The 27,088-nt window shown below is 37.7% G+C and overlaps 1 protein-coding gene across 10 annotated transcripts in view; it reads right to left on the bottom strand.

Annotated features, from left to right (window-relative positions):
- Positions 1-27,088, bottom strand: part of EPS15L1 (epidermal growth factor receptor pathway substrate 15 like 1) — a 46,657-nt gene that overhangs the window by 9,403 nt on the left and 10,166 nt on the right. For 3 of the 10 annotated variants that reach the window (XM_087768895.1, XM_087768905.1, XM_087768904.1), the window contains 17 exons: positions 26,981-27,040; positions 26,408-26,644; positions 25,509-25,666; positions 24,890-25,046; positions 24,075-24,137; positions 22,411-22,496; positions 21,935-22,007; positions 21,252-21,419; positions 20,208-20,405; positions 19,778-19,942; positions 17,509-17,635; positions 17,336-17,386; positions 16,819-16,955; positions 15,675-15,735; positions 15,236-15,318; positions 13,662-13,794; positions 763-968 (listed from right to left, as the gene is read on the bottom strand). In XM_087768895.1, the coding sequence (XP_087625021.1) occupies positions 763-968; positions 13,662-13,794; positions 15,236-15,318; positions 15,675-15,735; positions 16,819-16,955; positions 17,336-17,386; positions 17,509-17,635; positions 19,778-19,942; positions 20,208-20,405; positions 21,252-21,419; positions 21,935-22,007; positions 22,411-22,496; positions 24,075-24,137; positions 24,890-25,046; positions 25,509-25,666; positions 26,408-26,644; positions 26,981-27,040 (2,163 nt within the window). The remainder of the gene's footprint in view (positions 1-762; positions 969-13,661; positions 13,795-15,235; positions 15,319-15,674; positions 15,736-16,818; positions 16,956-17,335; positions 17,387-17,508; positions 17,636-19,777; positions 19,943-20,207; positions 20,406-21,251; positions 21,420-21,934; positions 22,008-22,410; positions 22,497-24,074; positions 24,138-24,889; positions 25,047-25,508; positions 25,667-26,407; positions 26,645-26,980; positions 27,041-27,088) is intronic. The other 7 variants (XM_087768899.1, XM_087768896.1, XM_087768897.1 and 4 more) reach the window with 7 other exon arrangements.

Raw genomic sequence — 27,088 nt, 5'->3', positions numbered from 1 at the left:
CAACGATTTCCAAGTCAATAACATACCTGCCAGCACTAAAAACAAAGCCAGGCTTTTAGAAACCCTGACATTTTTTAATGAATGGGTACTTGGCTTTGCTTTCAAACCTTCTGATACTGTCTTTCGGAGTGCAGTATGGACGTTTCTATATCGGTTCTACAAAACAATTTTGTTTTCTTTGTCTAACAAGGGCTTCTCTACAGTATCAGTAATTGGAACAAAATTCAACAGCTAAATTGTCAATCTCTGTCTCGTATATGTATCTTTCTGACCACATTCCATCATACACAGCAAACATTGCGACAGGATTGTCAGAACTTTTTTCACGAACAATTACAAATACTTTACGGAATCTTTCCCTTTAAGGATTTGCTTCTCAGGATATGGTGAAATTGCTATATAAAGGTTTTCAACAATTGGTTTTGAATCTTTACATCATTGGCTCCCAAAAATCAGTTTACAAAATAGCCTCCATGCAACAAAAACAATACACAGATTCTGCTACAAAGAATTTGTGAGTAAAGGCACACTGTACTAAAATAATTTAAATGCAAGTAAACCCTTTAAAATTTAGTACGAAACTTCTTTTTTATTGAAATAATGCCTTTTTATTACAGAAATATTAATACAAAAACAATGAGGACAGCATGAAGGTACTGAGAGACAGAAGCCAGTGAACAGTAGGTTTGCAGTTAAAAACCCGATAGATTGCTGCAAGCAGAGCAGAAAGTGGTTTGCTCAGAGACAATGAACTTAACTTACAGAGCTGAAGTCTGCAAACCCCAAGGAAGAGTCTTTAGAAGTTTTACTTGAAGAGGAGGGAGCAAATGGATCTTTTCCACTAAATGGGTCCCCAAACCCCTTTTTACTTTGAAACGGGTCACTGCTGTCAGCCCCAAATGGCTGGAATGGATCATGGGGCTTGGGAAAATCTGAAGACCCAAGGTGGCTTACAGGAGTACTTTTACCTGGAAAGTTTAGGAAAAAAAACAAAAGGAAAAAAAGAGACGTTACTTACCATGGACAACGCAACCCCCTTAAATAGGAAACTGTGCTGATACACTTTAGCATCATCCGTTCTTCCTGGGGTGGTTTAAAATTTAATCAAATATAATGGTACTCATTTCTCAATGCAAATCATCTCAAACAGCTGTTTTATTTAAATGGATTTATTATCTTACGTATACATACTGCAATATTAATACCATCAAGATTTTAAATGATAAAACCCAATATAAGGACTTGACAAGTGTGACTTTAGTTCATTTTCCAGGATTAGAGACATTTCAAGTTTAAGTTTAGGATTGTATAAAAGACAAAATATGTTAAAATATATACCACTAAAGAGAAATAATTAATCATGTTAAATAGAATTAAATAGTAACTTATCTGTGGCTTCACAGAATGCACACATTCTGGGTTTTTCTTCCTGGAACTGGTTTATCGTTCTAGCACCACACGTACAAGGGGAAAGAGACTGATTAAAAAATCACCTTGCTCTGGGGTGCGTGCTGTACAACCCACCTTTTGTAGGCGACTGCTTGTTCCTATATTCCACCCCAACAGCAAACGAAATCACAGGAACTATTGTGATTGCGTCATAAATAATGGTTCTATATTTTATTTGTTGCAATTAGAACCTCAACGGTTAATTTTTAATTCCGCTTGCAGAAAGTACTATTTCGTTAGGTCAAATAACTAAACAGATAAATGCAATTTTTTTCTCTTAAAAAAAAAAAAAGATTGCTCCTAACAGGTACACAATCTAGCTTCCAGGGAAAACACTTCTTGGATGAACAATCCTGATTATAATGTGTACTTGACAAGCGACAAAGGAAAATCTTGAAACATTTTTAAAAGAAAAAAATATTTACAACTGTATCGGATCTGGCTGAGATGGAGTTAATTTTCCCCATAGCAGCCCTCACAGTGCTGTGCATAATAACCTGAATTACATACATTATTTGCATTAATAAAGCTATCTTTTTTGAAACTTCCAATTCTTTGAACTATAATTTAATAGGAATCTTACAAGTTATTCACATCAGGATACACATACCAGGAAAGCACAGAGAAACGGAGCCAAAACTCCAAATTTCAGAGTATGTACTTGGCATGTCTAGGACATAGCCTGATAGCTTTTAAGAAGGCACTTTGGTAGGAGCTGATGAACTTTATAAACTGCATACATTAAACAGTATTCGCCCAAATCTGTCGAAATCCTCATTTGTCAAAGAAGAGAGAAAGACCAGCAAACTTGTACTAAATAACTAACCTATCCAGCAGCCTGTCTTCACCTGCCATTAAATCACAGCTCAGCCTCTCCTACCCAGGGGACAGCCAGAAGTCCATCTTCCCTGTGCTCAGCTTGCCGCACATGCAGCCCTCCGCCATCAGCGGGCTCCACGCCGTGCCAGAGGCACCTCCATATCGATTGCACGGGGTGCAGGGGCCTCGAGTCCTCAAACTCAGCCAGGCACAGATCTACAGGGGAGCTGAAGGAATCATGCAGACTTATTTCATTAGTGCTAACATCAGACTTGGGCCTCAGACGCAATACAGTGATCACTTGCAGGCACTGTGCTTCAGGGAAAACGTGAAGCAAGAAAGTCCACAGCTGAACAAGCAGACAGACAAGAGGCGTAGAAAACGAGACACATGCAGTAGGAGCTATAGCTGGATTTGTTCAGTCTTAAGAGTATTCAAGGGGATCATAGTCCTGTAGGCAAATCTTCCATCAAGAAAAAGGCTAATGGATTTAGATTTTACCAAGAGAGATTTCCATTAGACAACCTGTAACATTTTTAAAACTTAAGAGTACTCAAGACCGCCTAGGGAACTTGTTGCGTTCCATCATCATGTCCATGAGGTTTGAGAAACGGTTTCTAGAAATCACACTGGTTTAGCTGCCTTGAAGCTGGAGGATAAACGAGATCTCTTAAAGTTCACTCCAGTACCATTTTTCATGGCTCAGTACGTGCTCCATCCTGATTAACAGATGTGGCGGGGATATACGGATACCCATACTAGCAACCACATGTGGGACTTCTAAAGACAGGCAGATCAGCCCAGCGACGTGTCCTTCATGGAAGGAAGTGACAAAATATACAGGAAATACCAGCAGCATTTGCTCTCCCCACAAGCATGGACCCTCCTTCACCACAGTTTCAAACTGACTTTCCTATCAACAGAGGCCACGTTTTGTTCTCTGAAACGGACCGCTGCGTTTACATCCCGCTCATCGCCATGGCCTTTAGGAGATCTCGCCTTCAGTCACAGCGATGCAGTGTTAGGGAACTAAGCAAACCTGGCAAGAGATGAGTAACTCAGCATTTTGTATGTAATTCTCCAGATAAAAGAGCAAATTATTTTAAATTACTTAACGTATTTTTAATTATTTTAAATTACAAAGAGAATTAAAGTATCTGCATTTTTAATTCAAGGTCCAGGCAAAACAAGAGCCCTCCACATTTTTTTCTCCTTCCTCTATCGCCAGTTACTAGCAAGCAAATCCCCCCTAGTATTCTTCACCCTAGATTGCCCCAAACCAATGTTGATTGAGGCAGGCAAAAATGACCCGTTTTAAACAGCCCTTTTCTTAGGTTACATCTTCTGTTGCCGAAACCACTCTGTGGAATTGGTGACTGTTAATATAAATGCAGGGTTTGCAACGTATCTGCTCAGCAAACCTGTTTTTTCTAGGTGGCCTGTTTACTGTTTTTGCACGAAGCCCCTAGTGGTTTCGGAACATACACAAAGAGCATCGGGGTTTCTCGTGCTTCATCTTCACAAGAGATCACAAAGAATAACTTTGCTGTAGAGGAAATGTCACCATGAGGACTAGAGTTACTGCTAATAAAATTGAAAATTTTCATTTTATGTCCTGCGTGCCACTGTCTTCAGTTTTTTATATGTTAAAGAATAGAAGAGGGCTATAATTTTGTCATTTTGAAGAAAAGGTGAAAGAGGGAAACCCTTATAAAATCCGGTTCATTTTTTGCAGAGCAATTTTAAGGGCAGTGCCCATGCTGAATATGCCAGTCCTGGCACTCACGAGAGTCCTCAACGAGCCCTCCTTCGCTACACTTTGTACACTGCTTATAGTTTGTTTTATCCTGCCACACTCAGCAAACGTGGTTTTGAGGCCTGGCAGAAGTTTGTTTGGTTCAGTTAGATGCTCAAATTTACTCAGGTATTAGCCACAAACTAGTAATAACGACACCAGAACTGTATTTCTGACATCCTTGCTGGCTTACACCAAGTGTGAATCTCCCAGTGCAGTTAAGGGTATACTTAAGTACACAACGAGTTTTGTATTCCCATGTTTAGTACGTCAAAAATGTGGGTACGGTATTTCTATAAAATACTAAATGTAAAGCAAAAATACCCAAACCACATTAAGAAGTCACCAACTGAACTGAAGGACATTGGTACAATCGTAATATTGCAAAATGTACTCTCAGTAGTAACTGAGATTGCATTAATCTTATATTCACTGGAAAATGTTACATTTCTACATAATACTGCTCATCGTTTTTGAGGTACGGCAGTATGAAAGTGCAGGCAAACAGTTGTAACCCTTACTTATTTGATTTTTCTGCTAATAGTTTCAGGGGAAAAAAGTTCAGAAAAAAGCAAAACAGGTCCTATTCTGAAACCACAGCAGTTTCAGCAGTTACCCAAGTGGTGCACCCAAACCACACCGAGGACTCACTTCAGCAAAAAGAGACGATGAACAAAATGGTTTACCACAGCAAATGCTGTTAACTTATAGTGAACTCCACCCATACGAAGGGTTTATCTAATTTCATACCCCACAGCAAACTTTAGGGTTGAGATCTATAGTTCAAGGCAAATACAATCTCACTGGTAGGATGCAATTACAGAATTTGTCTTACTGAATTACAAGATATTGACAATGAAACAATGAAGTGAAACATTTATAGTTTTGTCTATATTCTGTGTTTCAACGATGGTCCTAACTTTCTGCTTAGGAGGGTATCTTACTGAATTATGGGAAGCAGCACGTTTTCATGTGTCTGAAGACTGGATTCTGCATGCTCGCGGGCAAACAGGGCACAGTTGAGATGACGTGCCTTCAAACTTCCACTAAACAAGCAGTCCTTTCCAGGAAATTTTCTAAAGTGAAAAATATGCTTTAAGAAGTCAGAGTCGTGCTACACAGGATGAGTAGTGATAGTGTGAGTTAAGTCCGTATACTACCAAATACCAGGGTTCCTACCTCTCACATCTGCTATATGCCAGAGGAAGTGTTACTGTAGAAAACTTTGGAGACTGTGCAGTACGTAAGGTGCCTCCCAGCCCAGCTTTCTCTTGGCACTTCAAATTTCTGTATCTTTCCTAACTTACTCAGCGTGTTTTTCACCACGCTGTTAAATTATCCAGCTCTTCCACTGATGCAGAATAAAACTTTCATAAACTGTGAGCTTTAGGAACTTACAGAAAAAATATTACTATTTTTCAAAACGTGCTCGAAGGTTGCTCAAATTAAAACCAGTTTTCTACAGAATACTCAAAGGTATTTGTCCTCACCAGGAGCTATTTCTGCACTTTATTTCAAACTCAACTGTTTGGCGATAAAGCTCATTGCACAAAATCACAATCTATATTTTTAGCAACAGAAGGAAGAATTTTTCCTATGCAAAAAAACATCGAAACTGTGTTTGCTTAATATTTGCAAAATTTGCACCTTGAGCTAGCCTGTAACTCTGAAAACCTTAGCTTGAGAGAAATATGCTGAAAACTACAAACTTCTTGAAAGGTGAGGTTAGAGAAATCGTTACACATTCAGCCTAACAATCTGTTCTGAAACAGATTCTGAACAACCTCTTTCAACAATCGGTACTGAAATATCTTTACTGTGAGAGATCAGCATAAACAACAGAATCAAAGCGTGAATGGAATTTTTAGTTTGTGGCTGGGCAGGTGCTCCACCCATGAGTCATTTATCCTACACAACAAGGGATGCCTGTGTTCTAATGCAACTGTCAGGTCTTCTAGAAGGCATGAAAAATAAAAAAAAAGTTTTCCTGTCAGTCACAAACTTTGAGGCTGAATTTTTCACTCTCAGCTGCAGATGAGGAAAAAATAAAGGTAAACAGGCACTGTGCTACTAGTGAATAACCCCGGGTACTCGAGAAGCTCGAAGGAAACAGGTGTGTGGTACCATGCAGAAATAAACACAACACTCCTCTACTCCTGCGATCACGCAATGAATAAAGAACAGAACTCTCTACTCTCCTCTAGATCAAATGATTGATCTCCACAACTTGAACATGCCCATGCAAATAAATGCAAGGGAATTGTTTTAAATTTTTTTCTGATTGCTTAAAATAATTCTTTCTTTTGTTCGTAACTCCTGATTCCATCTATTACACCGAACATGGCTTCTTTCTTCTTAAAATTCTCTCACTAAATACACAGAGCAAATTCATACCCTGGGGATATTGTACATGGTGCAGGTCAAAAAGAATGGCCACAAAACCATGATGCGTTTAGATACCAAGTATTCACAAGACAACTTTCTTCCAAGAAATGAAATCAGTAAGTGCACACAACAAAGCATTCAAGCTTTGGTATGCATGTTTTTTTAAGCAAGATACTGAACAAACTGTGAAGCCTTAATTTTCACCTAATGAGACACTGAAAACACAGCATAGGCAAACAAACACTACTAAGCCAACATTTATATGTCCAATTCAAAAAGTAGCAAAGATCTATGTTCTTTTTTCCTCACTGACAACTGTCAATATGAGGTCAATGTGAACTGACAGTGCTCTTGTACTGCTTTATAGATGAAAAATAAGTCGAAAATGGTAAAAACAGTCAAACCATAAAATGCCTTAAATTTAGAGAAGTGACACATATGAAAAAGAACTATATTTATCATTGACATAAAGGAGGAGGAAGCATCAAATACAAAGGAAGAGAGCAGCAGAACAGGGCTGTACAAACATCGCCTTTCCGTGAGCTGCTTGCACTGCCCTTCTGAGTCGTGCAAGCACAGTGGGGGCTGACAGCACCAAGCAGCTGATCATGCACAGCAGTAGTAAGAAGCATCTAAAATGGTTCAAGGGGTGCAAAAGACATCCCACAGAGTGAATCTAGCTCAAAAACTTCTAGTTAGACAATCCTGGTCCAGGTAAGCCTGGAATATATGTGCATACCCCATCTGGGTACCCACTCACTAAAGCTCTGAAGTCAAATTGCCTTCAGAATATTTTTCTTTCAGTATATATTCTTAATCATGAGCACTTAGTGGGCAAATCTATCTCAAATTGACCTTCCAAGGTCCACGCACCATATGAACAGAATGGAAAGCTGCTCTATGAGTTGGCTGTTAGTTCTTCTTACATTCCTAGCTTCTCTGGGGCTGACAACAACCCTCTCCAGCAACCACACTTGTGAGGAAAGGGCAAAGCATCCTCACTCAAAACTAGGGAATTATTATTTCTGCAGATGATGGATTACCACATGCATCACAGCTAAAAGAGTTTTCAGATTACTTCAATAAAATATTAAGATCCTGGAGATCTTAACATATCCTTAATAGATCTTAAAGCCCTGACCCCTTTTCATTTTCTTTTTTAAGCCATCAACACGTTCAGATATCACTTCTCTTTATCTGCCAACTGGCAAGATGAAAAAAGTAGGACTTGATCAGTCAGATTTTGCTTACGTCAGTAGAGGCCTTTTCTGACTTCATCAGTGGGACAGCAAAATACATCCAGCAATTTTGCAATTTGTGATTTGGTAAAAATACTGAAGCCTACAACCTTGGCTGGTTCAATTTGTTATGAATAACGTCATTACTATTACTTGGTAATAATTTCTAGTCACTCATATGAAATACTGTGCAAACCTTTGCGCTCACACTGAGGCCTTCTGGGGCTCCACACGAGCCAGGCACCTCTGAGGGATTTGAACCATACTTCCAAACTCAAGGCAGGCTGGCCAGTCCCCTATTCTGCCTTCTCAAGACTTTTTCCAATATTTTGACATTTCATAACCACTACCAGTCATAAAAACAATGTGAGAACGGAATCGAAGTCCTTAACTCAAAGACAGAGGTGTTAACCACTAACCTCTGAAATACCAATTTATAAATTCAGTTGCCATCGTACATCAGAGCTACAAAGAATAAATGGATCAAAAACCAAAGCCAACGTTCTCTGACAAACTGACTGCGTGCAGTCTGGAATAAGAATTTCCCAATATAATTTATTTTAATATCTGTATTTCAAATAGCAGCTAAATAAATCCACTAATTTATTTCTTACACGGGATGAATTCAATATGTAGTCCTTTGAATTCCAAGTTACACGATATTTTTCTGCTATTTATGTATCGGCACCCCAAAGAAAAACTGAATTTTTAAAAGTACATTAGCATTGAAGAACTTCACTATTAATACAATACCCATCACTAATATGCAATATTTTTAATATAAATTATAACAGTTACACAGGCTAAAAAAGCTAGAGTGATAAAAATAATTGGTTTTATTAAATAATCATTGCAAGAAGAAAGCACACTGAAATTGGAAAGTACGTTTTCTTCCTGCGTTTTTAGGACTTTTATATTCTTTCAAGGTTAAAAAGGTCAAAACCACTATAAGCAAGCAATAAAAATTTAGAAGAGGTTGAAGGTTACACACTGGTTAGTGGTGAAGGTTCTTCCACTAATATCACTGGTTAACAGTACTGTTATAACCGCAATGTGGAATGCATGGTGCTGCATTTAAAGGAAGTGGTAAGGGTGGGGCAAAAGCAGTAGGTCCCACGATCAAAGCACTAGAGCATTGAATTTTACTTATAACCCAATCACTGACACCCACACAGCAACTTCCTGTACTTTAAAAAAAAAAAAAGAAAAAGAAAAAAGAAAAAAAAAAATCTGTTTCTCTCTTTTTGCAATCAACAACTTTTACCTAGAAACTAGTTAGCGGTGAACTCTGACTGATTTCAATCTGCAGCTCATGGCAGAAAACATAATTGTTAACCTGTGAGAACGTACAAAAACCATTTTAACTGACAGGTTTCAGTGTATCAGCTCTTTCAGACTTTTTTATTCTTAATTACACGAAGTCCTACAAACCCCAAGAACTAGTGTAAGAAATATAAAGCGACCAGAAGTTCAGTAGTGCTAAGCACTGCAGGTAATCCTCTATCACAGAAAAGAAAATGTACTTATAAATCTACAAAACTTAGCTACGTTTTAGGACAGCTTACGAAAACAATTTGCACTGGATTTAGATCCCTGTCACAGGGCACCTGTGTTTAAGTATGTCAGTATACACTACTATTATTTTTGTTAATATAAGTAATTAATGTTGTCTTGTTTTCCATTTATCACAGTCCATTACGCAAAGCACAGGCCTGTTTACATCTGGATAATTTTTTGGTGCTTTTTGAGCATTATTCAAGATACAGCATCAATAAATACAGAAAACCTTCCACTTCTCTCCGAAGAAACCTTCAAGTTCTCCAGTACCACCTGGTAAACATCAAATTACTTCAGCCAAGTCCCAGGGGAGCTGTACGAAACCTAATGTCCATTAGGAACTTCACGGACTATGAACGCATTCCTGAAGAGAAAGAACATGCACATACTCCCTTGGGAATTTTTATTAGAACAGTCTAGTCAGAGGAGCTAAAGAGCTTTTTGTTAGCTGATCCTCCTCAACCTAAAAAGAGAATCTGAAAGCAGGTAAGGGACAGAGATGACTGATTTTTTAAATCTTTGCGTGTATCAGATATGTTGGAGCTTTGATGTACGCTGGTATCCACGCTTGCTGTTTCTGAAACACCTTTTCCTTGTCATTCTCTATTTTTATTCCCAGACTTATTAGCCTTCCTCCAATTCTCTGTAAAGATTCTGCACTTTAAATAGTTATATTGAGAAAACAAATAGAGCATTTAATCAGGAAAAAAAAAAGTATGAAATTTCTCTTGGACTAAGCAAGGATCGGTTTAAGACTCTGTAACATCTAAAAATCTTGAAAGACTTTGGTTCAAAAAGGAGTGAGAAAAAAGGAAAATGATTTATGAAGAACAGAGCAAGTGTAAGCCTGAGATTCAGCCTGAGATACAACTTTAAGGAAATAATCTCATGATTGTCATCCCCCCTCTTAACCTTAGTTTTCGAGAAGGGAAAGATACGGATCTCCAGGGTGTCTAATCCATGCCACACAGTAAGTGTTTGCCCATCCTTGCCAGATAGTAACAACCACAGACAGCTGTGAACCGAAGTATCTGCTAATACAAGTCAGCAGATCATAGCTGCTTCTCAATGTCCAAGCTTTGAGAAAAAACAAACACCAACTAAAAACAACCAAAACAACCAAGCAACCTTCACTTTTCAAGCAGCCAGCAAACAGGTCAGGATTTATAAGGCCAGACAGTGATTACCCACTGCAATCCTGCTACTGACAAAGCTGGCAGGAGCAGAAGAGTTCCCTTGAGCGTGGTATGAAGACTGTCTCCAGAGCCTTTATATGAGAGCAGCTCATCTGAACTACACATTCCTTTTCCAGGTTTTTCCAGGTACATCTGAAGGCCTTTTGATCTGACCTTCACTAAACGGTAAACAGAGGCTATGCCTGCAGTGTTTCCCTGGCCCCGTGTTCAGTTCCAAAGGTTTGCTCTGCCTTTGTCTTCGTGAAGAAACGAGACCCGGTGCACAGCTCCTCATTCATCTGGACAAAACAGACTCGTGGGCAAGAAGGGAACTGTGGCACACTTTGGCCGCGCTCTGATCATCCAGGACACCCTGCAATACCTCGACAGATCGATCAGATAATGCTTGCATGTCACAGTTCCTAAAAAACTTTGCCTATAGAAAAGCACTGAATCGGGAACAATCCCTGGTGGGTTTTGCTAGTTTCCCCTATCAACAACTGCCTGGGAAATCAGACAGCTTTCAGTGCTCTGCAAAAATGTTTAGTGGTATTTTCTACTTGACTGTAGAGTGTTGAGGACAAGTAAAGCTTTATATTAGATCTTCATTGCACCTGCCTAACAAAATGCCAGCAAACCATACAAGTGCTTTTCAATATTAAAAATCCCCCCCAAGAGAAAGAACAGTTTTACTAAAAAGAGTACGAACTGGGAACAGAAAGGCAAACTACAGCTTTGTCTGGCAATAACTAGCATTTATTCATCCTTCAGCAAGATCTTTATCACCTACTTGTTTTTTAATTAAACAGACCAATGAGAAAGGTAAGAAACAACGGAAGTTTCTTGTCTGTTGTTTGTTTTCTGAGCAGCGTTCCCATTTCTAACACACACTTGTACGCCTGTATCTCTTGCTAGAATCGCAGTATATTACTATATAATTTCTCATGCTTTAAGTAACCACTGAAGATTGCCTTAGTTGTGGAAGGAAGGGAGGAGTATAACTGCATAAGCACACGAAGCTCATTTGCTTTAAAAAAAACCCTGCTTTGTTTCCTCCTTAGTCTATTTTATCATAACAACATTTGCTTTTGGTAGAGCAGCGGAACCTTACAAATATTGTGTCTCCCAAGAAGAGGGGAAGGTACAGATTTAAACAATTTTTTTAAAAGACTGATTAAAGGCTGAGTGCACACGTCTAAATTCAAAACAAACTACTGAAGCTAAATGTTCTCCAAAATTCCTCAGTATGTACAAAAGAGGGAATGAAGAGACATAAATCCAAAAAAATCCCATGTAAGCCAAGCCTACAGCATGTATTTCTCATCTTTGCTGCTACTATTACACTGTATTTGCTAGGAATAATCATGTTTCAAACAAGAAATAGAAAGAAACCACATGAAAGAGATAATATAGGTGTATTTAGTATTTGTTTGACTCATTCAACCTTATATAGGCCCTTTAAACACTAAATTATTTTATGTAGACATTTCTTAAAAAGAGAAAGATGGCCACTTACATACTTTCCTTGAAAACCAAATAAAGACAGAAAAATAACATCATTCACAATGGCAATTAAGATTACCTTCAGCTTTTATATTTCTGCTTTTATTCATTTGTGTCCTATTAGTTGATACTTGTCAACATGACATATTATGGGGTTTTTTTTTAATTGCTAAAGGCTGTCTAGTACCTCAATAGTAGAAAATATTTACACAAAGCAAGCATGGAACAGACTGCTTCAAGAACTTTTCCACAATCCTAGAGCATTTCCTGACAAATTTTCCTCAATACTCACCTACACATTTGATTGATTGATTGACTGATACTCACCTCGTCATTTGATTTCAGGGTTTTAGTGTGCATCATCATCTCTTGAGTGCTAAAATCATAGTAATAGGAACAAACTAATGCTGCTGCAATGGCCTGCTTATTAGTCTACTGTATTAAATAACTTTTTCAAAACCTTGGCTCAACCTATGGGATAGTTAATGACATCTTCAGGATACCCTGGTAGTAGAAAGCACTTTTCACATTATCCAAGGACCCAGTTCTAGCATAACTGGTTTGCAAAACCAGCCAGATCAACAATACCTGTTATGAACAGGATGGGTGCAGGGTGCATGCTTCGCTCCAAAATGCAACAGCAGAAAGGGAGACAATCCACACATTTAGACAGGGAGACATTAATAATGGATCAGTTTTCTTTGTATTATGCTTCCTAACACTGTCAGTGGATACATGAGAATACTAGATGTTGACCCACATATCTGGTGAAAAATTATGTGCCTATTCATAAGCAGAACCCGGCTTTTTTTTTTTTTTTTGAGCCAACTGCTAGTATTAACTGAACTATACCACTGTTGTTAAAAGGAGACTTGAAACTAACAGCTCTAAGCAGCTTCAGTTCTTAAAACAGTTTCACTGGTATCTGAATATTTTGAAAATCAACTCTAGGGAGGGCGAACAAGTAGAAGTTGAATCTCCATTAAAAGAGATCTTATTTTCAATTCGGGAGATTCATACATCTCTAAGAATTTCCATACATAATGGACTTGAAGCAGGAACAAGCCATATATTCAGAAAGTGTTTTATATTTATTAATGCAGCAATGTGTTAATACAAGAATGATCATACCTGGATGGATCGGGACAGGCCTATCTAGCCCTGTACCCTGTTCTTGTTAGTAGCTAGTGGCAGATGCCTCTGGAAGAACATCAAAAGAAGGTAAAGATACAGCCATACTTCAGACTACCTTGCAGACATTCAGCAACACAGGAGCCAGAGAGAGTACTTTGGCTTTTGGTAGACCCTATTGCCCCTGCTGGATTTTTCTTCTAAGAATTATCTAGTTCTTTTTTAAGCCCATTTAAACTTTTCTGCATTCACCATATTCTCTGGAAAAAAAAAAATTCTAAATTTAGAGTACTGTGTAAAAACAAACCTCTTTGTTTACTTTGAAGGTGCCATTTACTAATCTCTTTTGTTGCCTACTTGGAAAAGACAGAAATTCACACAAGTGATTTTACAGATCTGCCATACCACTCTGTCATATCATCTATTTTCCAGTCTGAAGAGTTCCAGTCTGGTTTACTGACAACTTCTGCCATTTTACTGATAATCTCATACCTTCCTCCATGGTTAAAATATAAGATAACGAGGCAGAAGACTGTTAACCTGTCCTTATAGCCAATAATATAGAGAAACTTGGGGGAACTGGCTATTAAAAAAAGAAAACCTCCTTACCACTGGGTGGCTTGGGTCGTGGAGGGACATTTTTCTTCGGTGGTAGCGCTGGTGTGTCCGATTTGCTTTTGAAAGGGTCATCTGAGAATCCCATCCCTCCAAAAGAGGAGGCGAAGGGGTCTGAAGCTACTGACTACATGAGAAAGAAGAAAAGAAAAAGAATGTAAGCACGTTGTTGAATATGTGTTGTTTCATGAAAGCTATTAGTTCACTCGAGTAAAAGCAATAACTTCAAAAAATGAGGACAGATTTACAGAATTATGTCAGTGGTGTAAGAGGCTGATGCCCACTGACAGCGCTGCTAGGATTTCATTAACATTCAAAAGTACTTATGTTCTTAATCACTTCAGCATTCTAGAACTTTTAGTCCTAGCAAAAAGCTGATGAGAAAAAGAAAAGGAAGTAAAACTCTACTTCTTACTATTTGGCAATGAAAGGTCATACTACAGTCTGGCCTTCACTCTGATAAACAGAACCATGATAGAAACTGGAAAAACATGGTAGACTGCAGAACAGGGCTTTTTTCCAAGCTTTGCTTAAGTTACACACAGCTATTTGTCTCTTTTGTAAAAGCTCAGGGAAAATTCCATAACCATATTTTTTTAATGTTTCCTGTATTCAGCTGGCTCTTGTAAAGAACTCTCCTATTGATTAAAAAATGCACAAAAAATTATGCCATGCAGGGAAATTTATCATCCTGAAATGAAGAAAGAGGAATTTTGTAGGCAAAGCTAAAGCTCACAGTCGGACCTTCGCTAAAACTCCTAACTCAAGCCACACACACCAGTAAAAGACTGTTGCCACCTAGTGGAGAGCTAAAACCCCCACAAAAATAGTAAGAAAAGTTAGAAAAAAACACAAGAAGTTTAATTAGTCAAAGTGATATGATTATCTATTTTCTCGTTAACATTTACTCTACAATGTTCAAGTGTTATTGTGGAACTAAGTGTAAAAAGTTGGGCAACTGATGTCAACTGTAAATTCCAAACTCCATCTCAGAAAGCCAACAGCAGACTGTGACCGATGCAGATGAGGAGGTAAGGACCTAGTTCTACTTGAAATACCCTATATGCTCAGTTTATACCAAGAAACCAAAGAAACAGCAATTCAGTTAAGAGCTATGAAATGTCAGCACACCATGTTTTCCACCTTCCTCTGGTTCCCTGTACTCATGGAGAAGTTTAAGAACAAGCCAGGATACTACGAGAGATGAAGTACCCAAGAAGCAGACTTGAGGACTTAGAGGAAGGTTGGACATGGAAATATATTAATATCTGCAACAACTACCTTTTCTTACAAGTGAAAACTAGAAGTTATTTCTTTTGCTCCTCTGGTATTTGAAAATGTTTGTGAAAAGTTGATTTATCCCTGCTGAATCTACTGGTCTTGGTAAGACTTTGCTATATCTGAGACGGATGGAAAATGCTTTGCTAAGTGACTGGTGAGGTTGATCGGGGAAAAGAAATAACAAAAGTGGGTTGTCAGCTGAAAAGTTACAATCATCTCACACCCTTAAAAAAAAGTATCTGTACATAAATTCTTAAGAGGACAGTTGCTTTCCTTGTAACCTTTACCTTTGACATCTGACTGAAGTCTGCAAATCCCTCACCACTACTGAAAGCACCACTTCCAAATGGATCCAGTGTTCCAAATGGATCTGAAACAGATACAGGGGAAAAAAAAGTTATTTAAAATAATACTTAAGAATTATGAAGAATGCTTGGTGCCAATGAAGTACAAAACTAGGCAGGTGATTAAAACACACTCGCATTTTGACCTGGCATGAGATGTTAAAAGAGAATTCCATAAAACGATAGGTTTTCTACCAGTTGTTTGGGGGAGGGGAGGCATAGTGTACGCAAAGACTTAATCTTCATAATCCGTAACAGGACCACAGTGATATGTGCCAACAGTTCACAAGACCCGTTCTCTATTCTCAACTTTTACATTTGATTCTTCTTTCATAAAGAGATACCTCCTTATTCATCTTCATGAGAAAATTTTTCTTCTTACCTGGACCTTTTGAAGAGATACTGGAAGATGCAAAAGGATCACTGCTTTCAAAAGGGTCAGGCTAAATAAGAACAGATATACATAATTATTGTTCTGCTGCACTGTGCACTTGTCTTTTTATGTGTATCAAAATCTCCCACTTTAAGAGAAACTGTTTCCAATTTCAGACCGCTCTGTTCAGTGGATATATAGCAGGATAAAATCGGCCGATTACATGGAATTTGCATTATTAGTGCATTTGGCTGTTGATAGCATTGAACAAAACACCAAGTACCTACAAGCGAAACACATTCAAGTGAAAAAAGTGTATCACACTGAAATACCAGCAATATTAGTTACCAGGGCAAAATAAGAAATTACACCCAGAACCGCTCAGTCTTTAAGCAACAGAGACTGAATATTCAGGTCAGGCATTTACACTGTTATTAACTCAGAGAGTCTGTATATTGTTTCTTTTTAAACAGATGGTGTCTACAGTTGCTCTTCAGTTTGAAAAGTCTGCTGTTACCTAAGTACAAACCTATATTGCAAGATTTAAACTAACCTCCCACTGACTGATACTGGAATACTGTTCTAAGGCGTGGGTGGCAATAGTCAATAAATACCATAAGGGTGAGGGAAAGGATTAATTAAAAAACAAAACAAAAAATCCATACCCCCCCCCAAACCAACTACACACATACACGTAAGGACAGCTTAAGAACTGTGACTATACATTTGACAAGCGTGTTCTGTGCAGTCCTTCCACTGTGTTGGCTCTATTGTCTGTTGGTGGCTCAGTAATCCCTTAGCCAGATCAGTTCCTCGATCCGATTCACTATGTGACTGCACAAATAGAAACATCGGTGGAATGGAGGTAATGGTGTGAATGAGTGGGTGCTGGTGGGTTGAAATTCCCAACAGAGAAAAAAACCAAATCCACCTAACTGCATCTTCATGGCGAATATACATCATTATCATGGAACTGGAAAGAACAAACTGCTGATGGCCTTAACAATCCATACTCAATTTTAAGAATAAAATTAATCATATTTCATCAGTTAGGAGAAAAGTATTTAGTGATATTTCGTTCATTTTAGCTTTCAGATAATAAGCTCGTCAATAGTAAAGAAATCTATGATGTGTAGATTTAAAAATTACTGACCTTTGAGGGTAAAGTGGGGGGTTTTGTGAATGGATCTGAGGTAAATGGGTCACTCTTCACCTGTTTCTTGAAGAAATCCTCAGGGGCAGAACTACGAAATGGGTCACTTTCCTTAAATGGATCACCTCCAAATGGATCTAGAAGGAGTATTAAAAGGTAAACCGAATGTACCACCTAGTGTGTCCATAATGAACCATTCTGTATTTGACCTCATGTTCACTGATGTAATTTTTCATATAAACACACACAATGATTCGGTAAATCTGATAAACTTCTAGATACCTCTCTAAACAGGGTATTTACTGAATTTGAACAAGTACATGTTTACATTAAGGTTATGGACTTAATAAAGAGAGTTACACGCATGTCATTAACATTGATCCTGAATGCACACCGTCAGGTTTCTATGTTCCCACATGCAAACCAAAAATCTGAAGCCAGGGAAACCTTGGAAATATTTGTGTTTGGCTACAGATTGTTTATATCACATCTGTCCTGTCATCAAAAGGGCTATTACCTGCTGGAGCAGGTGGTTGTTCTGCAAAAGGATCATGCTGGAATGGGTCACCTATGCAGAATAGAAAAATCATTTGTTTTATCCACTATTTAGCAAGATGATAAAAGTTTGTGAAAATGGAATTTACTGAACAATTGGTCTTCAAGGTCTCAGGTAAGCCATTGGTCACTTACTGCCTTTGAAAGGGTCAGCTCCCTTAAATGGATCAGATTTGAAAGGATCTTCTGACTGGAATGGGTCTGTATGCAATTCTTGTGTATTATTGGTAAACATCAAGGCTTTATTCTTAAATGGATCATCCTAAAAATTAAGAGGAGAAACATTACAGCAACTTACCATGATTAAAATGCTCAGTTACCCATTCAGCAGAAATTCTATGCTATCTTGGTTCCTGTCTAATGGTCTTAAAAATTACTTCTAAAGAACTTTCTGAATAAGTGGCTTCTTAGCAGAAGCAATTACACAGTAGAAAGAAATACGTAGCCCGAGGCTACACAGAACATCAAAAGATAACAATACATATAACAATAAAAGCTTAAACTGCTTCTCATATTAATACATTCAATTCTCAAATACTCAAGTAACAAAACCAAACCTTCGACTATCACACTATCAAAAAAATTCTTCTCTCCCAGTTATTCTGCAGCTCAGCTTCAGGTAAGACAGATATTTAAAAGGAAAGGATACACAGACCATTTGTGGACTACAAATACAAGCAATTACTACTGAGTAGTCATACTCAAGACTGCGTCTTGTTAACCCATTCTTCAGCTTAAAGCGCCAAGTACTCATTCCCCATTACAAGGCACTACGTGGCAGGAAGAGCGTCACCCCAACGTTCTGACGATAGAGCGGTTTGTCAGCAGAGGCCAACCTATAGCTTTGTCAAGTTGCAAATAAATCTTGCATGAACAAGTAGCAAACTAATGTTATGAAACCTCTTCATCGCGTTCATTCGCACCTCATACCCTTGTCTTTTGTCTGGTTTGGGTCTCTTTGACGAAACCAGTCCTTGCCACAGAAGCCATATGTGCATACAGCACCCGTACAACAGAGCTCCATTGCCAACCAAAGCCATTCAACTCTGACGTAAGAAATATCTAATAACAACTACCACCTTACACTGCCTCCAGCACTAGAGAGATAGAGGATTTCTGTCATCCCTTTACAAGCAAATGAAGAAGTCTTAATTAATACTTCTTAGAACAGCAGGGAGGGAGGTGGGGAGAGGAGGAAGAGGAAGGAAGAATTAAGAAACAGGAAAGGGGCACAATGGTTTAAAAAATTTACTATGAACATAGACTGGAGTTTTCTTCCAGTATGTGATTCTTAGGTTTTGCAAGCAAGAGAAACATCTGGAAGTTTCCACTGGAAATTCAACATATGTTTCTGCAAGCCTTGCAAGCGCAGAAACTAAGCGCTGAAGTGTTTTAAGACCTTGTCTCTCAATGTATTGTTGTTTTTAATCTACACTTTTCTTCTTTTGAGCATTTTGTTTTTACAGAGAAAGCATAAAGCAGCGCATAAATGTAGCGTGCCTGCTGAATATTTATTAGTACATTATACACAATATATATTTCACTTCATACTAAACCCATAGTAAATACTGTGCTTACAAGCATTCTGGAAAATATGTTTCCCTAATGAGGAAGCACCAAGTAGATGTGCAAGTAGAATCAAGCAAGTATGCAACTTTTATATTTAAAGCCAAGAAATAGGCTTAAAAAATGAAAAATCTTGTGATTTAGAGTATTATTAATAGATACCCAAAAGAAATTGACTGGAAAAACCTTTAAGAACCTGAAGGATCTTACGAATTGGGAAAAATACCGATTAAAAGAAAACATAACAAATGAGACAAATGATGCTGGAACAGTTTAAGCAGAAGAGAACTATCTATGTATTTTGGGAAGGGAACTTTTTTTTTTTTAATGAAATATCTAATAAACATAGCTCACCGCAAAGGAGAAATTTGTATAGCTTCTTTTGGAAATAAGAAAGAAATACATGATTAAAGGGAAGTTTACAGCAAGAGAAGGTGTCACCTTGGTAAACTGGAGAACTTGCAAGAAAAAAACAGAACACTTGAATTGGAAATAAAGTCCTACTTCCTTCCTGAGACTGAAGATGTGACAGGTTACAAATCAAGGGTTAACATGACCTTTTCTTTTTGTTTCCATAATTACAGTTTGCTTACATATCCATACTGTTACAGTTATAGAGGCACAAAATCCTAGCACAAGATCTAACCCAAAGCTTAAAAATCAGGTTTTCCACCAGCATTAAAATCTTTGCCCTGCCTTGCGCTGCAGATTGCTACCTTGCAGGGATCACGGTATTTGCCAACATACCGAAAGCCAACTAAACAAACATTTCAGGTTAGGTGTAAGTCACAAACCTAATTATTGTAAAATACACTAAACAACAGTAATTTTTTTTTACCGTAGCTCCATAATTGCTTCTTTCCGTCTGCCCAAGGCCTTCACTTATGTCTGCTAAATTCGTCAGACTACCTCCGTGAATCCCATTGAGAGCTTCATTATATTCTTCTATACTCTTACTGACTTCTTGATGACTCTCTTGAAGTTGAGAAAGTTTACTTCTTGCCTAAGCAGTGAAAAACGCTTTAGTATGTTACGCATTCAATAACAGTCATTCTCGTTAAACATGGTTGCCAGACAGTTGCATTTTCCCCCCACCAGAGCTGAACTTTGCTGACTCAAACTGGGAATTAACCTACTAAGCACCAGTCAAAAAGGCTTAGTTCATGAACCAGCATTTTTCTCCTCTCCTGAAGAATAATCTTTCTAAGTGACGTTCAACTCAGCCTTTCAAGAAGCAAAAAATAAGTTGTATAAACTACAGTGAATACCTGGTTTATTTCTTCCTGTGTGGATTTTAAAGATTTGATTATGGTTTCAAGCTGTACTTTTCCAGCCTGGATGCTCTGCTCTAGCTGAGTCTCTTCTTGCTGGAGGCGATTCAGCTCTGCTTTTGCTCTATTAAGGTCATCTTCCTGTGATTTTAAATCTGATTCCTGAGATTGAATCTGCATTTTTAGTGATGAAATCTGAAACAAAACGTTACAGAAATCAGAGTGAAATTTGAAACAAATGTAGCTTAATAAATTATGAATTTATAATAAATAATAGAAAGTTGTAAAGGAACCTATCAACTGCTAAGGAAGATAACAAAAACTTAATATGAAGAACTGTATGCTTCTTATTACATTACACAAAATCCTTGATAAAAGCACATAGGACATTCAATAAAACCAAGAAATATTAATATTTTAAATGACAGAAATACCACACTAATTATAAAATTAATTAAAAGGTGTTTCTTAGATGGTTACCTTGTACTTTTCAGACCTTTCCTCCTTTTCCATTCAAACATTTATCAAGTATTATAAACTTGATTTTTAACTCTCTTAAGAGTTAAAATTACACAGTTGCATGTGACTTCCTTACATGACCTTATACACTAAGTTTTTACGTTAAGGTAACATGCTAACTACACTGGCAATTGCATCCCCCTGAAACCCCACTTTTAACACAGAATACTGACAAGGTTCACAGTGATCAAAATATGCACCACTGCCCATGGACTGTCTCATAGGTCAGGAATAATGCTTCTCAACTACTCTAGTAGGTTGAATAAATGTTTTATATATTCACAGAACAATAACAATTTATGTAGAAAGGGACCCCTGGAGATCACCTGGTTCAACCCCCCCACTTATGACCATTATGAGAGGTATTTAGGTTAACAAAATCCTTTCTTGGACCTCTGTATTTGTGTGGAAATCGGTATTTATGGTAAAAATGAATAAACAAAGCAAGCTTATTCATTAAATAAATAGAATTTCCTTCAACAAAAGACACAATACTCTTGAGCATGTCCAGAACTAACGTACACTCACCACCTGTGTTTCTTCCTGGCATTTCTGCCTTACATCATTCAGCATATCTTTCAGTTTGGCTTTCTGCTGGTCCATTTCATCCAGGCGGTCTTGGGCATCTTGTTTCTGAGCCTCTAGCTCTTGCAAGTTACTTGTCTCCCTATCTAAATCATTTTGCAGTTCCTGAGGAAAATTCCACAGTTTGTAACTTATATTTAGCTGTTGTCTTATAGGAACGATCAACCACAGACAAACAGGCTAGCAAACTCCAAAAGATTTTCTATGTCATATAGGCTGTTCCCTGCATGCGTACGTTTTGTTTCTGTGGGAATTTGTATGAGACGTCAGTGCCCGCAAGATCGAAAGAGACTGTGACACAGAACACATGTAATTCAGCTATCCTAATTATCAAAACCAATTGATTTCCTAAAGTACAGTGTTAGTCAAGCACTAACAAAAAAGACATTTCAAACTGTTCACGTATCATGTTCTATTTATATTAACCAGCATCAGAAGAAAACATTTCTGATGCAGAACAGGAAAACAAAGGTCTTTCTGTAAGTTAGAGGAAAATTCCGTGAAAGGAAGAAAGACTTGCCCAAAAGCAACATAAGGAAAGATAGAAGAAAGAATGCTTATTTCCCCACATATTATTTTATATTAAAATGAAAACTAGTAATGATAAACAGAGTTTTTACCTGAACTTCATTGGTTTTCTGTCTGATTGATTCTTCCTTTTCCCTAATGTCCTGCTCTAGCGAATATTTTTCTCTGCAAGATAAACAAGCACATGTATGCCTTAGTTAAATAATACAACACACAGGTGCACACATGCAAAAAGTCAATTAAATATTATTCTGGAAACACCACACAGCCAAAAATGCCAGCCCATATTCTGATATATTCTTTAAAGGAGTAACGGTGTATATGTATCAATTATTCTTTGAAAAATACTATCTGTTCCATAATCAATCTTCTGAAGTCACCTGGTAGAATCCAGGCTGGCTTTACATAACTGGCTAACTGTAGGGTATCAGTGGGAGATTTGCCACCAACTTCAGTGACAAGTAATGATAAACGGACTAAAAGAAAAAAAAAGCAATGGACACATCAGTACTATATACTTAATTGGTTCTCCTACTCCATGGTTTTGTTAATAGTCCACAACTATTACCTCTGCAGCTGTGCAATTTCTTGACTAATATCATCCAGTTCCTTCACCCCTGTAAATTCTCCTGATCCAACGGAACTTGAACTATCCTGTTAAGAACAAAATAGTCTATTAAAATGCCAAGTCGTAACAGAAGATCTTCCTTTACAAAGGCTGAGGACAAAGGTGGGACACAATCCTCATTATAAGCATTTGCAAAATTCTGCGGGAGACATCAAATTATTATGCAACAACCACTGAGCATGCCGCACAATTCTACCTGCGAGGCAGGAGAATTTCCTCTATGCCCATTTAACAGATGGGATAGTCGAAATTCACAGCAGTTAAAGGACATGCACAATGTCAATGAATAAACTGCAGGCAACGGTAGAATTAAAATTCAAAAATTAAAAACCCAGCTCTGCTATAGTCAATAGCAAAGCTTCCAGGGAACTTAATGAAATCAGATTGTAATTTCAGTCTTCTTGAGCCCTGCCATAAATTAATGCCAATTTCTGCAATTATACCGAATCTCCTGCAGCGCAGGTCATTTCTACAGCCATTCAGGTGTCGATCAGGGAAGATGCAGGGGGTATCTCTTGCCTTTTACGCAAGAGAATTGTCCTTAGAAGTTCTTAAGAAAGGATCTCAGCATTTGGTACAAAATTTGTCATTATTACAAAAAGGATTGCTAGTTCTTTGAAAAAAAATCACTGCAACTGAGCAAAAACTGCAACACCGAACTCACTGCCAGTATGACAAATCAGGAGACCTACCATTTGTAAATAGCATTTTAAAAAGAAGAAAGTACAGTTTGCTTACTTCGCTCACTTTGAGATTGCTGCGATAACCACAGAAAGTTTGGCTTTATTCAATATTAAAAAAACCCAAGAACCCAACCAACAAACCACAAACAGATAGCATAGTAAAATGTGACATTTTTTGTGGAAACAATAGGTGAATATCCAGTTTAAATAAGTTAATTAAGTCCTCATTTTTGGATGAGCATTTCTTTTGTTAATATGCCATTAAGTAACCATACATAACAACAACAATCCAGACTAATTCTTCAAGATAGCAAATCAAAAGCTTCTAGTATCACTTTTATATTTTCAGGCTAGATATGAATTTGCTGACACCTATACTGTATGCTGTACAGAATCATAATAAGATCTTACCCAATTTGATTATGAAATAAGTTAAAATCAGCTGCTGCATTGTTTAGGATAACACAGTTCATTGTTCCACGTGAACTGAAAACTAATCTGCTACATTCACAGTAACACACAGTTTATTTCATGTTATATTCACCTAAACCACAGTAGATGAAAAAAAGATCCAATGAACTGAAAACAACGGGAAGCTTAAAGCTCTCACACCAAGGTATATTTATTGCCCACAGCTTCAGGGAACCAGTGCACGAGTAACTTCAACATGTCAACCCTGAGTTGGCTCTCAAAGAACTTCTTGACAGACAAACGCATCTCAAATTGTTGAAGGAAGCAGTATCACCGGGTCAACAGCCAATACCGGCAACTCCGCGCTACTGTGACGTTATTGTCATGCCAAGAGCAAGTGTCACAGAACACAAGAGCAAAGAGACGGGAGAAGGTGCAGAAATAAAGTTTAAAGTTACAAGTAGCATACATAAACAGATTTGCATTCTTTTAGACGTTACAACTACTCACACGACGCATTTCTGTTAGTGCTGAGATCTCAGTTCCTACAGGGGTCAAGTAACCTGACAGAGTCTATAGAAAAAGGATATAGGAAAAACCTTAAAACAATTAAAGTATATTTAGAGGCTCAAGAGCTTTCTGGTCAGGGAAAGTAAAAAAAGTAAAGGAAAATACCACATAATTTATAGAAAAAATGAATGTATTGATATGAAAGAAGTATTTATTAATTTAAGTTTCAGAAATACACTAACACACTACTGAGGAAAGGAACAAAGCAGTGATCAGTAAAAGATTAGACGCTCCAGCAAAATGGCAGTACCAGCGAAGGATACAGGACTACGGACTGTCGTGCTACGAGGGATGAATCAACCACCAATTCCCAGAAACTAGGAAGTCATCACTCTTCATTTAGTCCTTAAAAAAATTTTACATTTTCATGGGAGGAATTTGGTACTGATCATGGTCAGGGACAGGCTACTAAAACAGCTTTTAACAGTTGTTTTAAACAGTTCCCTGAAGTTAAAAAAAACCTTCTCTATGACAAAGGAGTATTTTTCATGCAAGGCTTTTCTCAGCATTATTATTCCTTTATTTATGGAATATTCTACTGCATTCTTCTTCACTGACTGTCTTATGTTGTTAAAAAGCTATGTATATTTTCAGACATTAAAGAATTTTGTAAGAGGAGAGAAGAAAGAAAAAAATTTGCAATTCTTTACCATAATATTACAAAAAAAAAAAAAAAGCAATAAAATTAATACTCAAACCCCATTACTTTCAAAGCACGCAAGCTCAGAATCATCTACAAATAATCAACGACTTACCTGTATGGGAGTGTTCCTCTCTGTGGGAGGGATCATATCTGGGGACAACACTTGTGGAGGATCAATCCCTTTACTGACCTTCTGTTGAATGAGATACATTGCTAGTGCAAACTGATCTTTGCTTAGCTTTCCCATCTGTCTTGTGTCTGCCAAAGCCCTGGGAAAAAATAGATCATACTTATAAACAAGAAAAGCTTATTTCTCCTCTACCAAGAAGCCCGAAATACACATATACCCGTAATTTTCTTCTGATTCAGCCTCATCAGAGCTCTCTTATTCTAGTGAAAAAGTACCATAAACAGAGCAGTATTTTATTAGACATATTTAACTGAATAGAACAGCGTTACTCTAAGAAAATATTTAGAGCACTAGAACTTCAAAGAACAATCACAACTCACAGACTGACCTATACCCTGTTCCCAGAAAAGCAAAGTGAGTATTTATTTCTCCCTTGTTTTTCCATATAGCCCACATATTGTAGTACAGCAACAGGACAAGCCAAAGAGGTTGGGTTTTTTTGTTGGGGTCTTTTTTTAGTGTTAGGATCACAATTCTGGCTGGATAATCTGACTTCCCAGATCAGCAAGTTACAAAAATACAGCTACTAGGGAATTCTTACCATATATGTGCTAGGAGATTCTGAGACAGACCTGAATGCATAAAAATGTCCTTTACTTCTTGGCCACTCACAAACCCATCCATGTCTGTGTCTGTTTTTAAGAAAATTTCATCGTATCGCACTTTTTCAGACGTTGGTACTACCCAATTCACAGATGGCTGTAAAACAAAGTTTTATATTTCAAAAGAAGATAGACAGTCTTTATCAACACACTGAGTATATACGACATTATTCAGCGTCAGATGTGCTGAACATCTCACACAATCAAACCTGATTGGTAAACAGGTAGTTCCCCTTTTCCCATGAATATTTTTGCTTAATACTTTTTATCTGAATTATAAATACTGATAAACAGCTATTTATCAGTTGAAAAACATTCATTCTTTGGAAATACAGACCCAACTAGGCATACTAAGCCCTGAGGCTAATAACACAGGAGCTTTAGAAGGTAGATTAATGATTTCTTTGGTACTAAAGCAGATACATGAACAAAACCTTTCTATGCTTTCACTGTCTATGGAGAGTGAAAATTCCCCATAAGATTTGCTACCTCATGGTCACTCTGACTAAAATTCATCTGCTCTTCTTCTGTTCTTCCAAATCTTACCATTCTCATTTCATTCCCTCCATCCAAATCACCCACCAACAAGCACGTTTTCAGAAAAGTGCTCACGTGAGGCAGAAATCAAAAAGTGGTTTTATTTTTTCCTGCAGTTTACCAGGAAAAACAGGAAAGAAAAACAGGAAAGAAAAACAGGAAAGAAAAACAGGAAAGAAAAACAGGAAAGAAAAACAGGAAAGAAAAACAGGAAAGAAAAACAGGAAAGAAAAACAGGAAAGAAAAACAGGAAAGAAAAACAGGAAAGAAAAACAGGAAGGGTGGGGGATGGAATTTGTACCTGTGCTTGTTTGATGCTGTGCTTGGGAGACAAACTCCCTGTGCTGTTCAGACTGTTGACACTACCATGAGACGGGGTAGAACGGAGGCTATCTTTTGGTGGAGGACTTGCAGGGAGAACAGGAACTGCACCAGGAAAGACAGGTGTCTTCTTTCTTTTAGAAGGTGGTATGAGAGAAGGGGGTAATAGTGAAGGAACTGGCTCTTTCTCAAGAGCTCTATAAACCAAATGCATTGCCTGCAAAGGCAAAAAGGTCAGATAATGTTAACAATTAGAAGAAAAGGCAACAAGATTTTCCAGCATCAGTCACCTACATATTAGTAAAACAAAGACAGCAAGATTAGAGATGTAAATCAGAGCAGATCACTTTGAATGTAATTCCAAAAAGCTTAATCTTGATGACACAGGCAAGAGTCAGCAGATGGCTTTGACCAAGATCATTTAATAGCTCCATATGACCCATTCAGATTAGAACAGTCAACCGTAGCAGAGAAAGCTGCAAAGCTCTTGAGAAAAAACTAAGCAGTTTGCTCTAGCAGACACACTGCGAATCGAGAATGTAAGGCAACCTACCACAGCAAATTCGTCCTTGTCCAGGTGACCATCTTTATCAATATCACTGAGATCCCAGACCTACAGCAATTATGATAAAAACAATGATTTAGAGAATAAGTCACATTT

This window comes from Nipponia nippon, unplaced genomic scaffold, assembly GCF_047370975.1.
Source record: "Nipponia nippon isolate SJK-2023a ecotype South Korea unplaced genomic scaffold, ASM4737097v1 scaffold_31, whole genome shotgun sequence".
Classification (NCBI taxonomy): domain Eukaryota; kingdom Metazoa; phylum Chordata; class Aves; order Pelecaniformes; family Threskiornithidae; genus Nipponia; species Nipponia nippon.
This window is presented reverse-complemented; position numbering and strand designations above follow the sequence as displayed.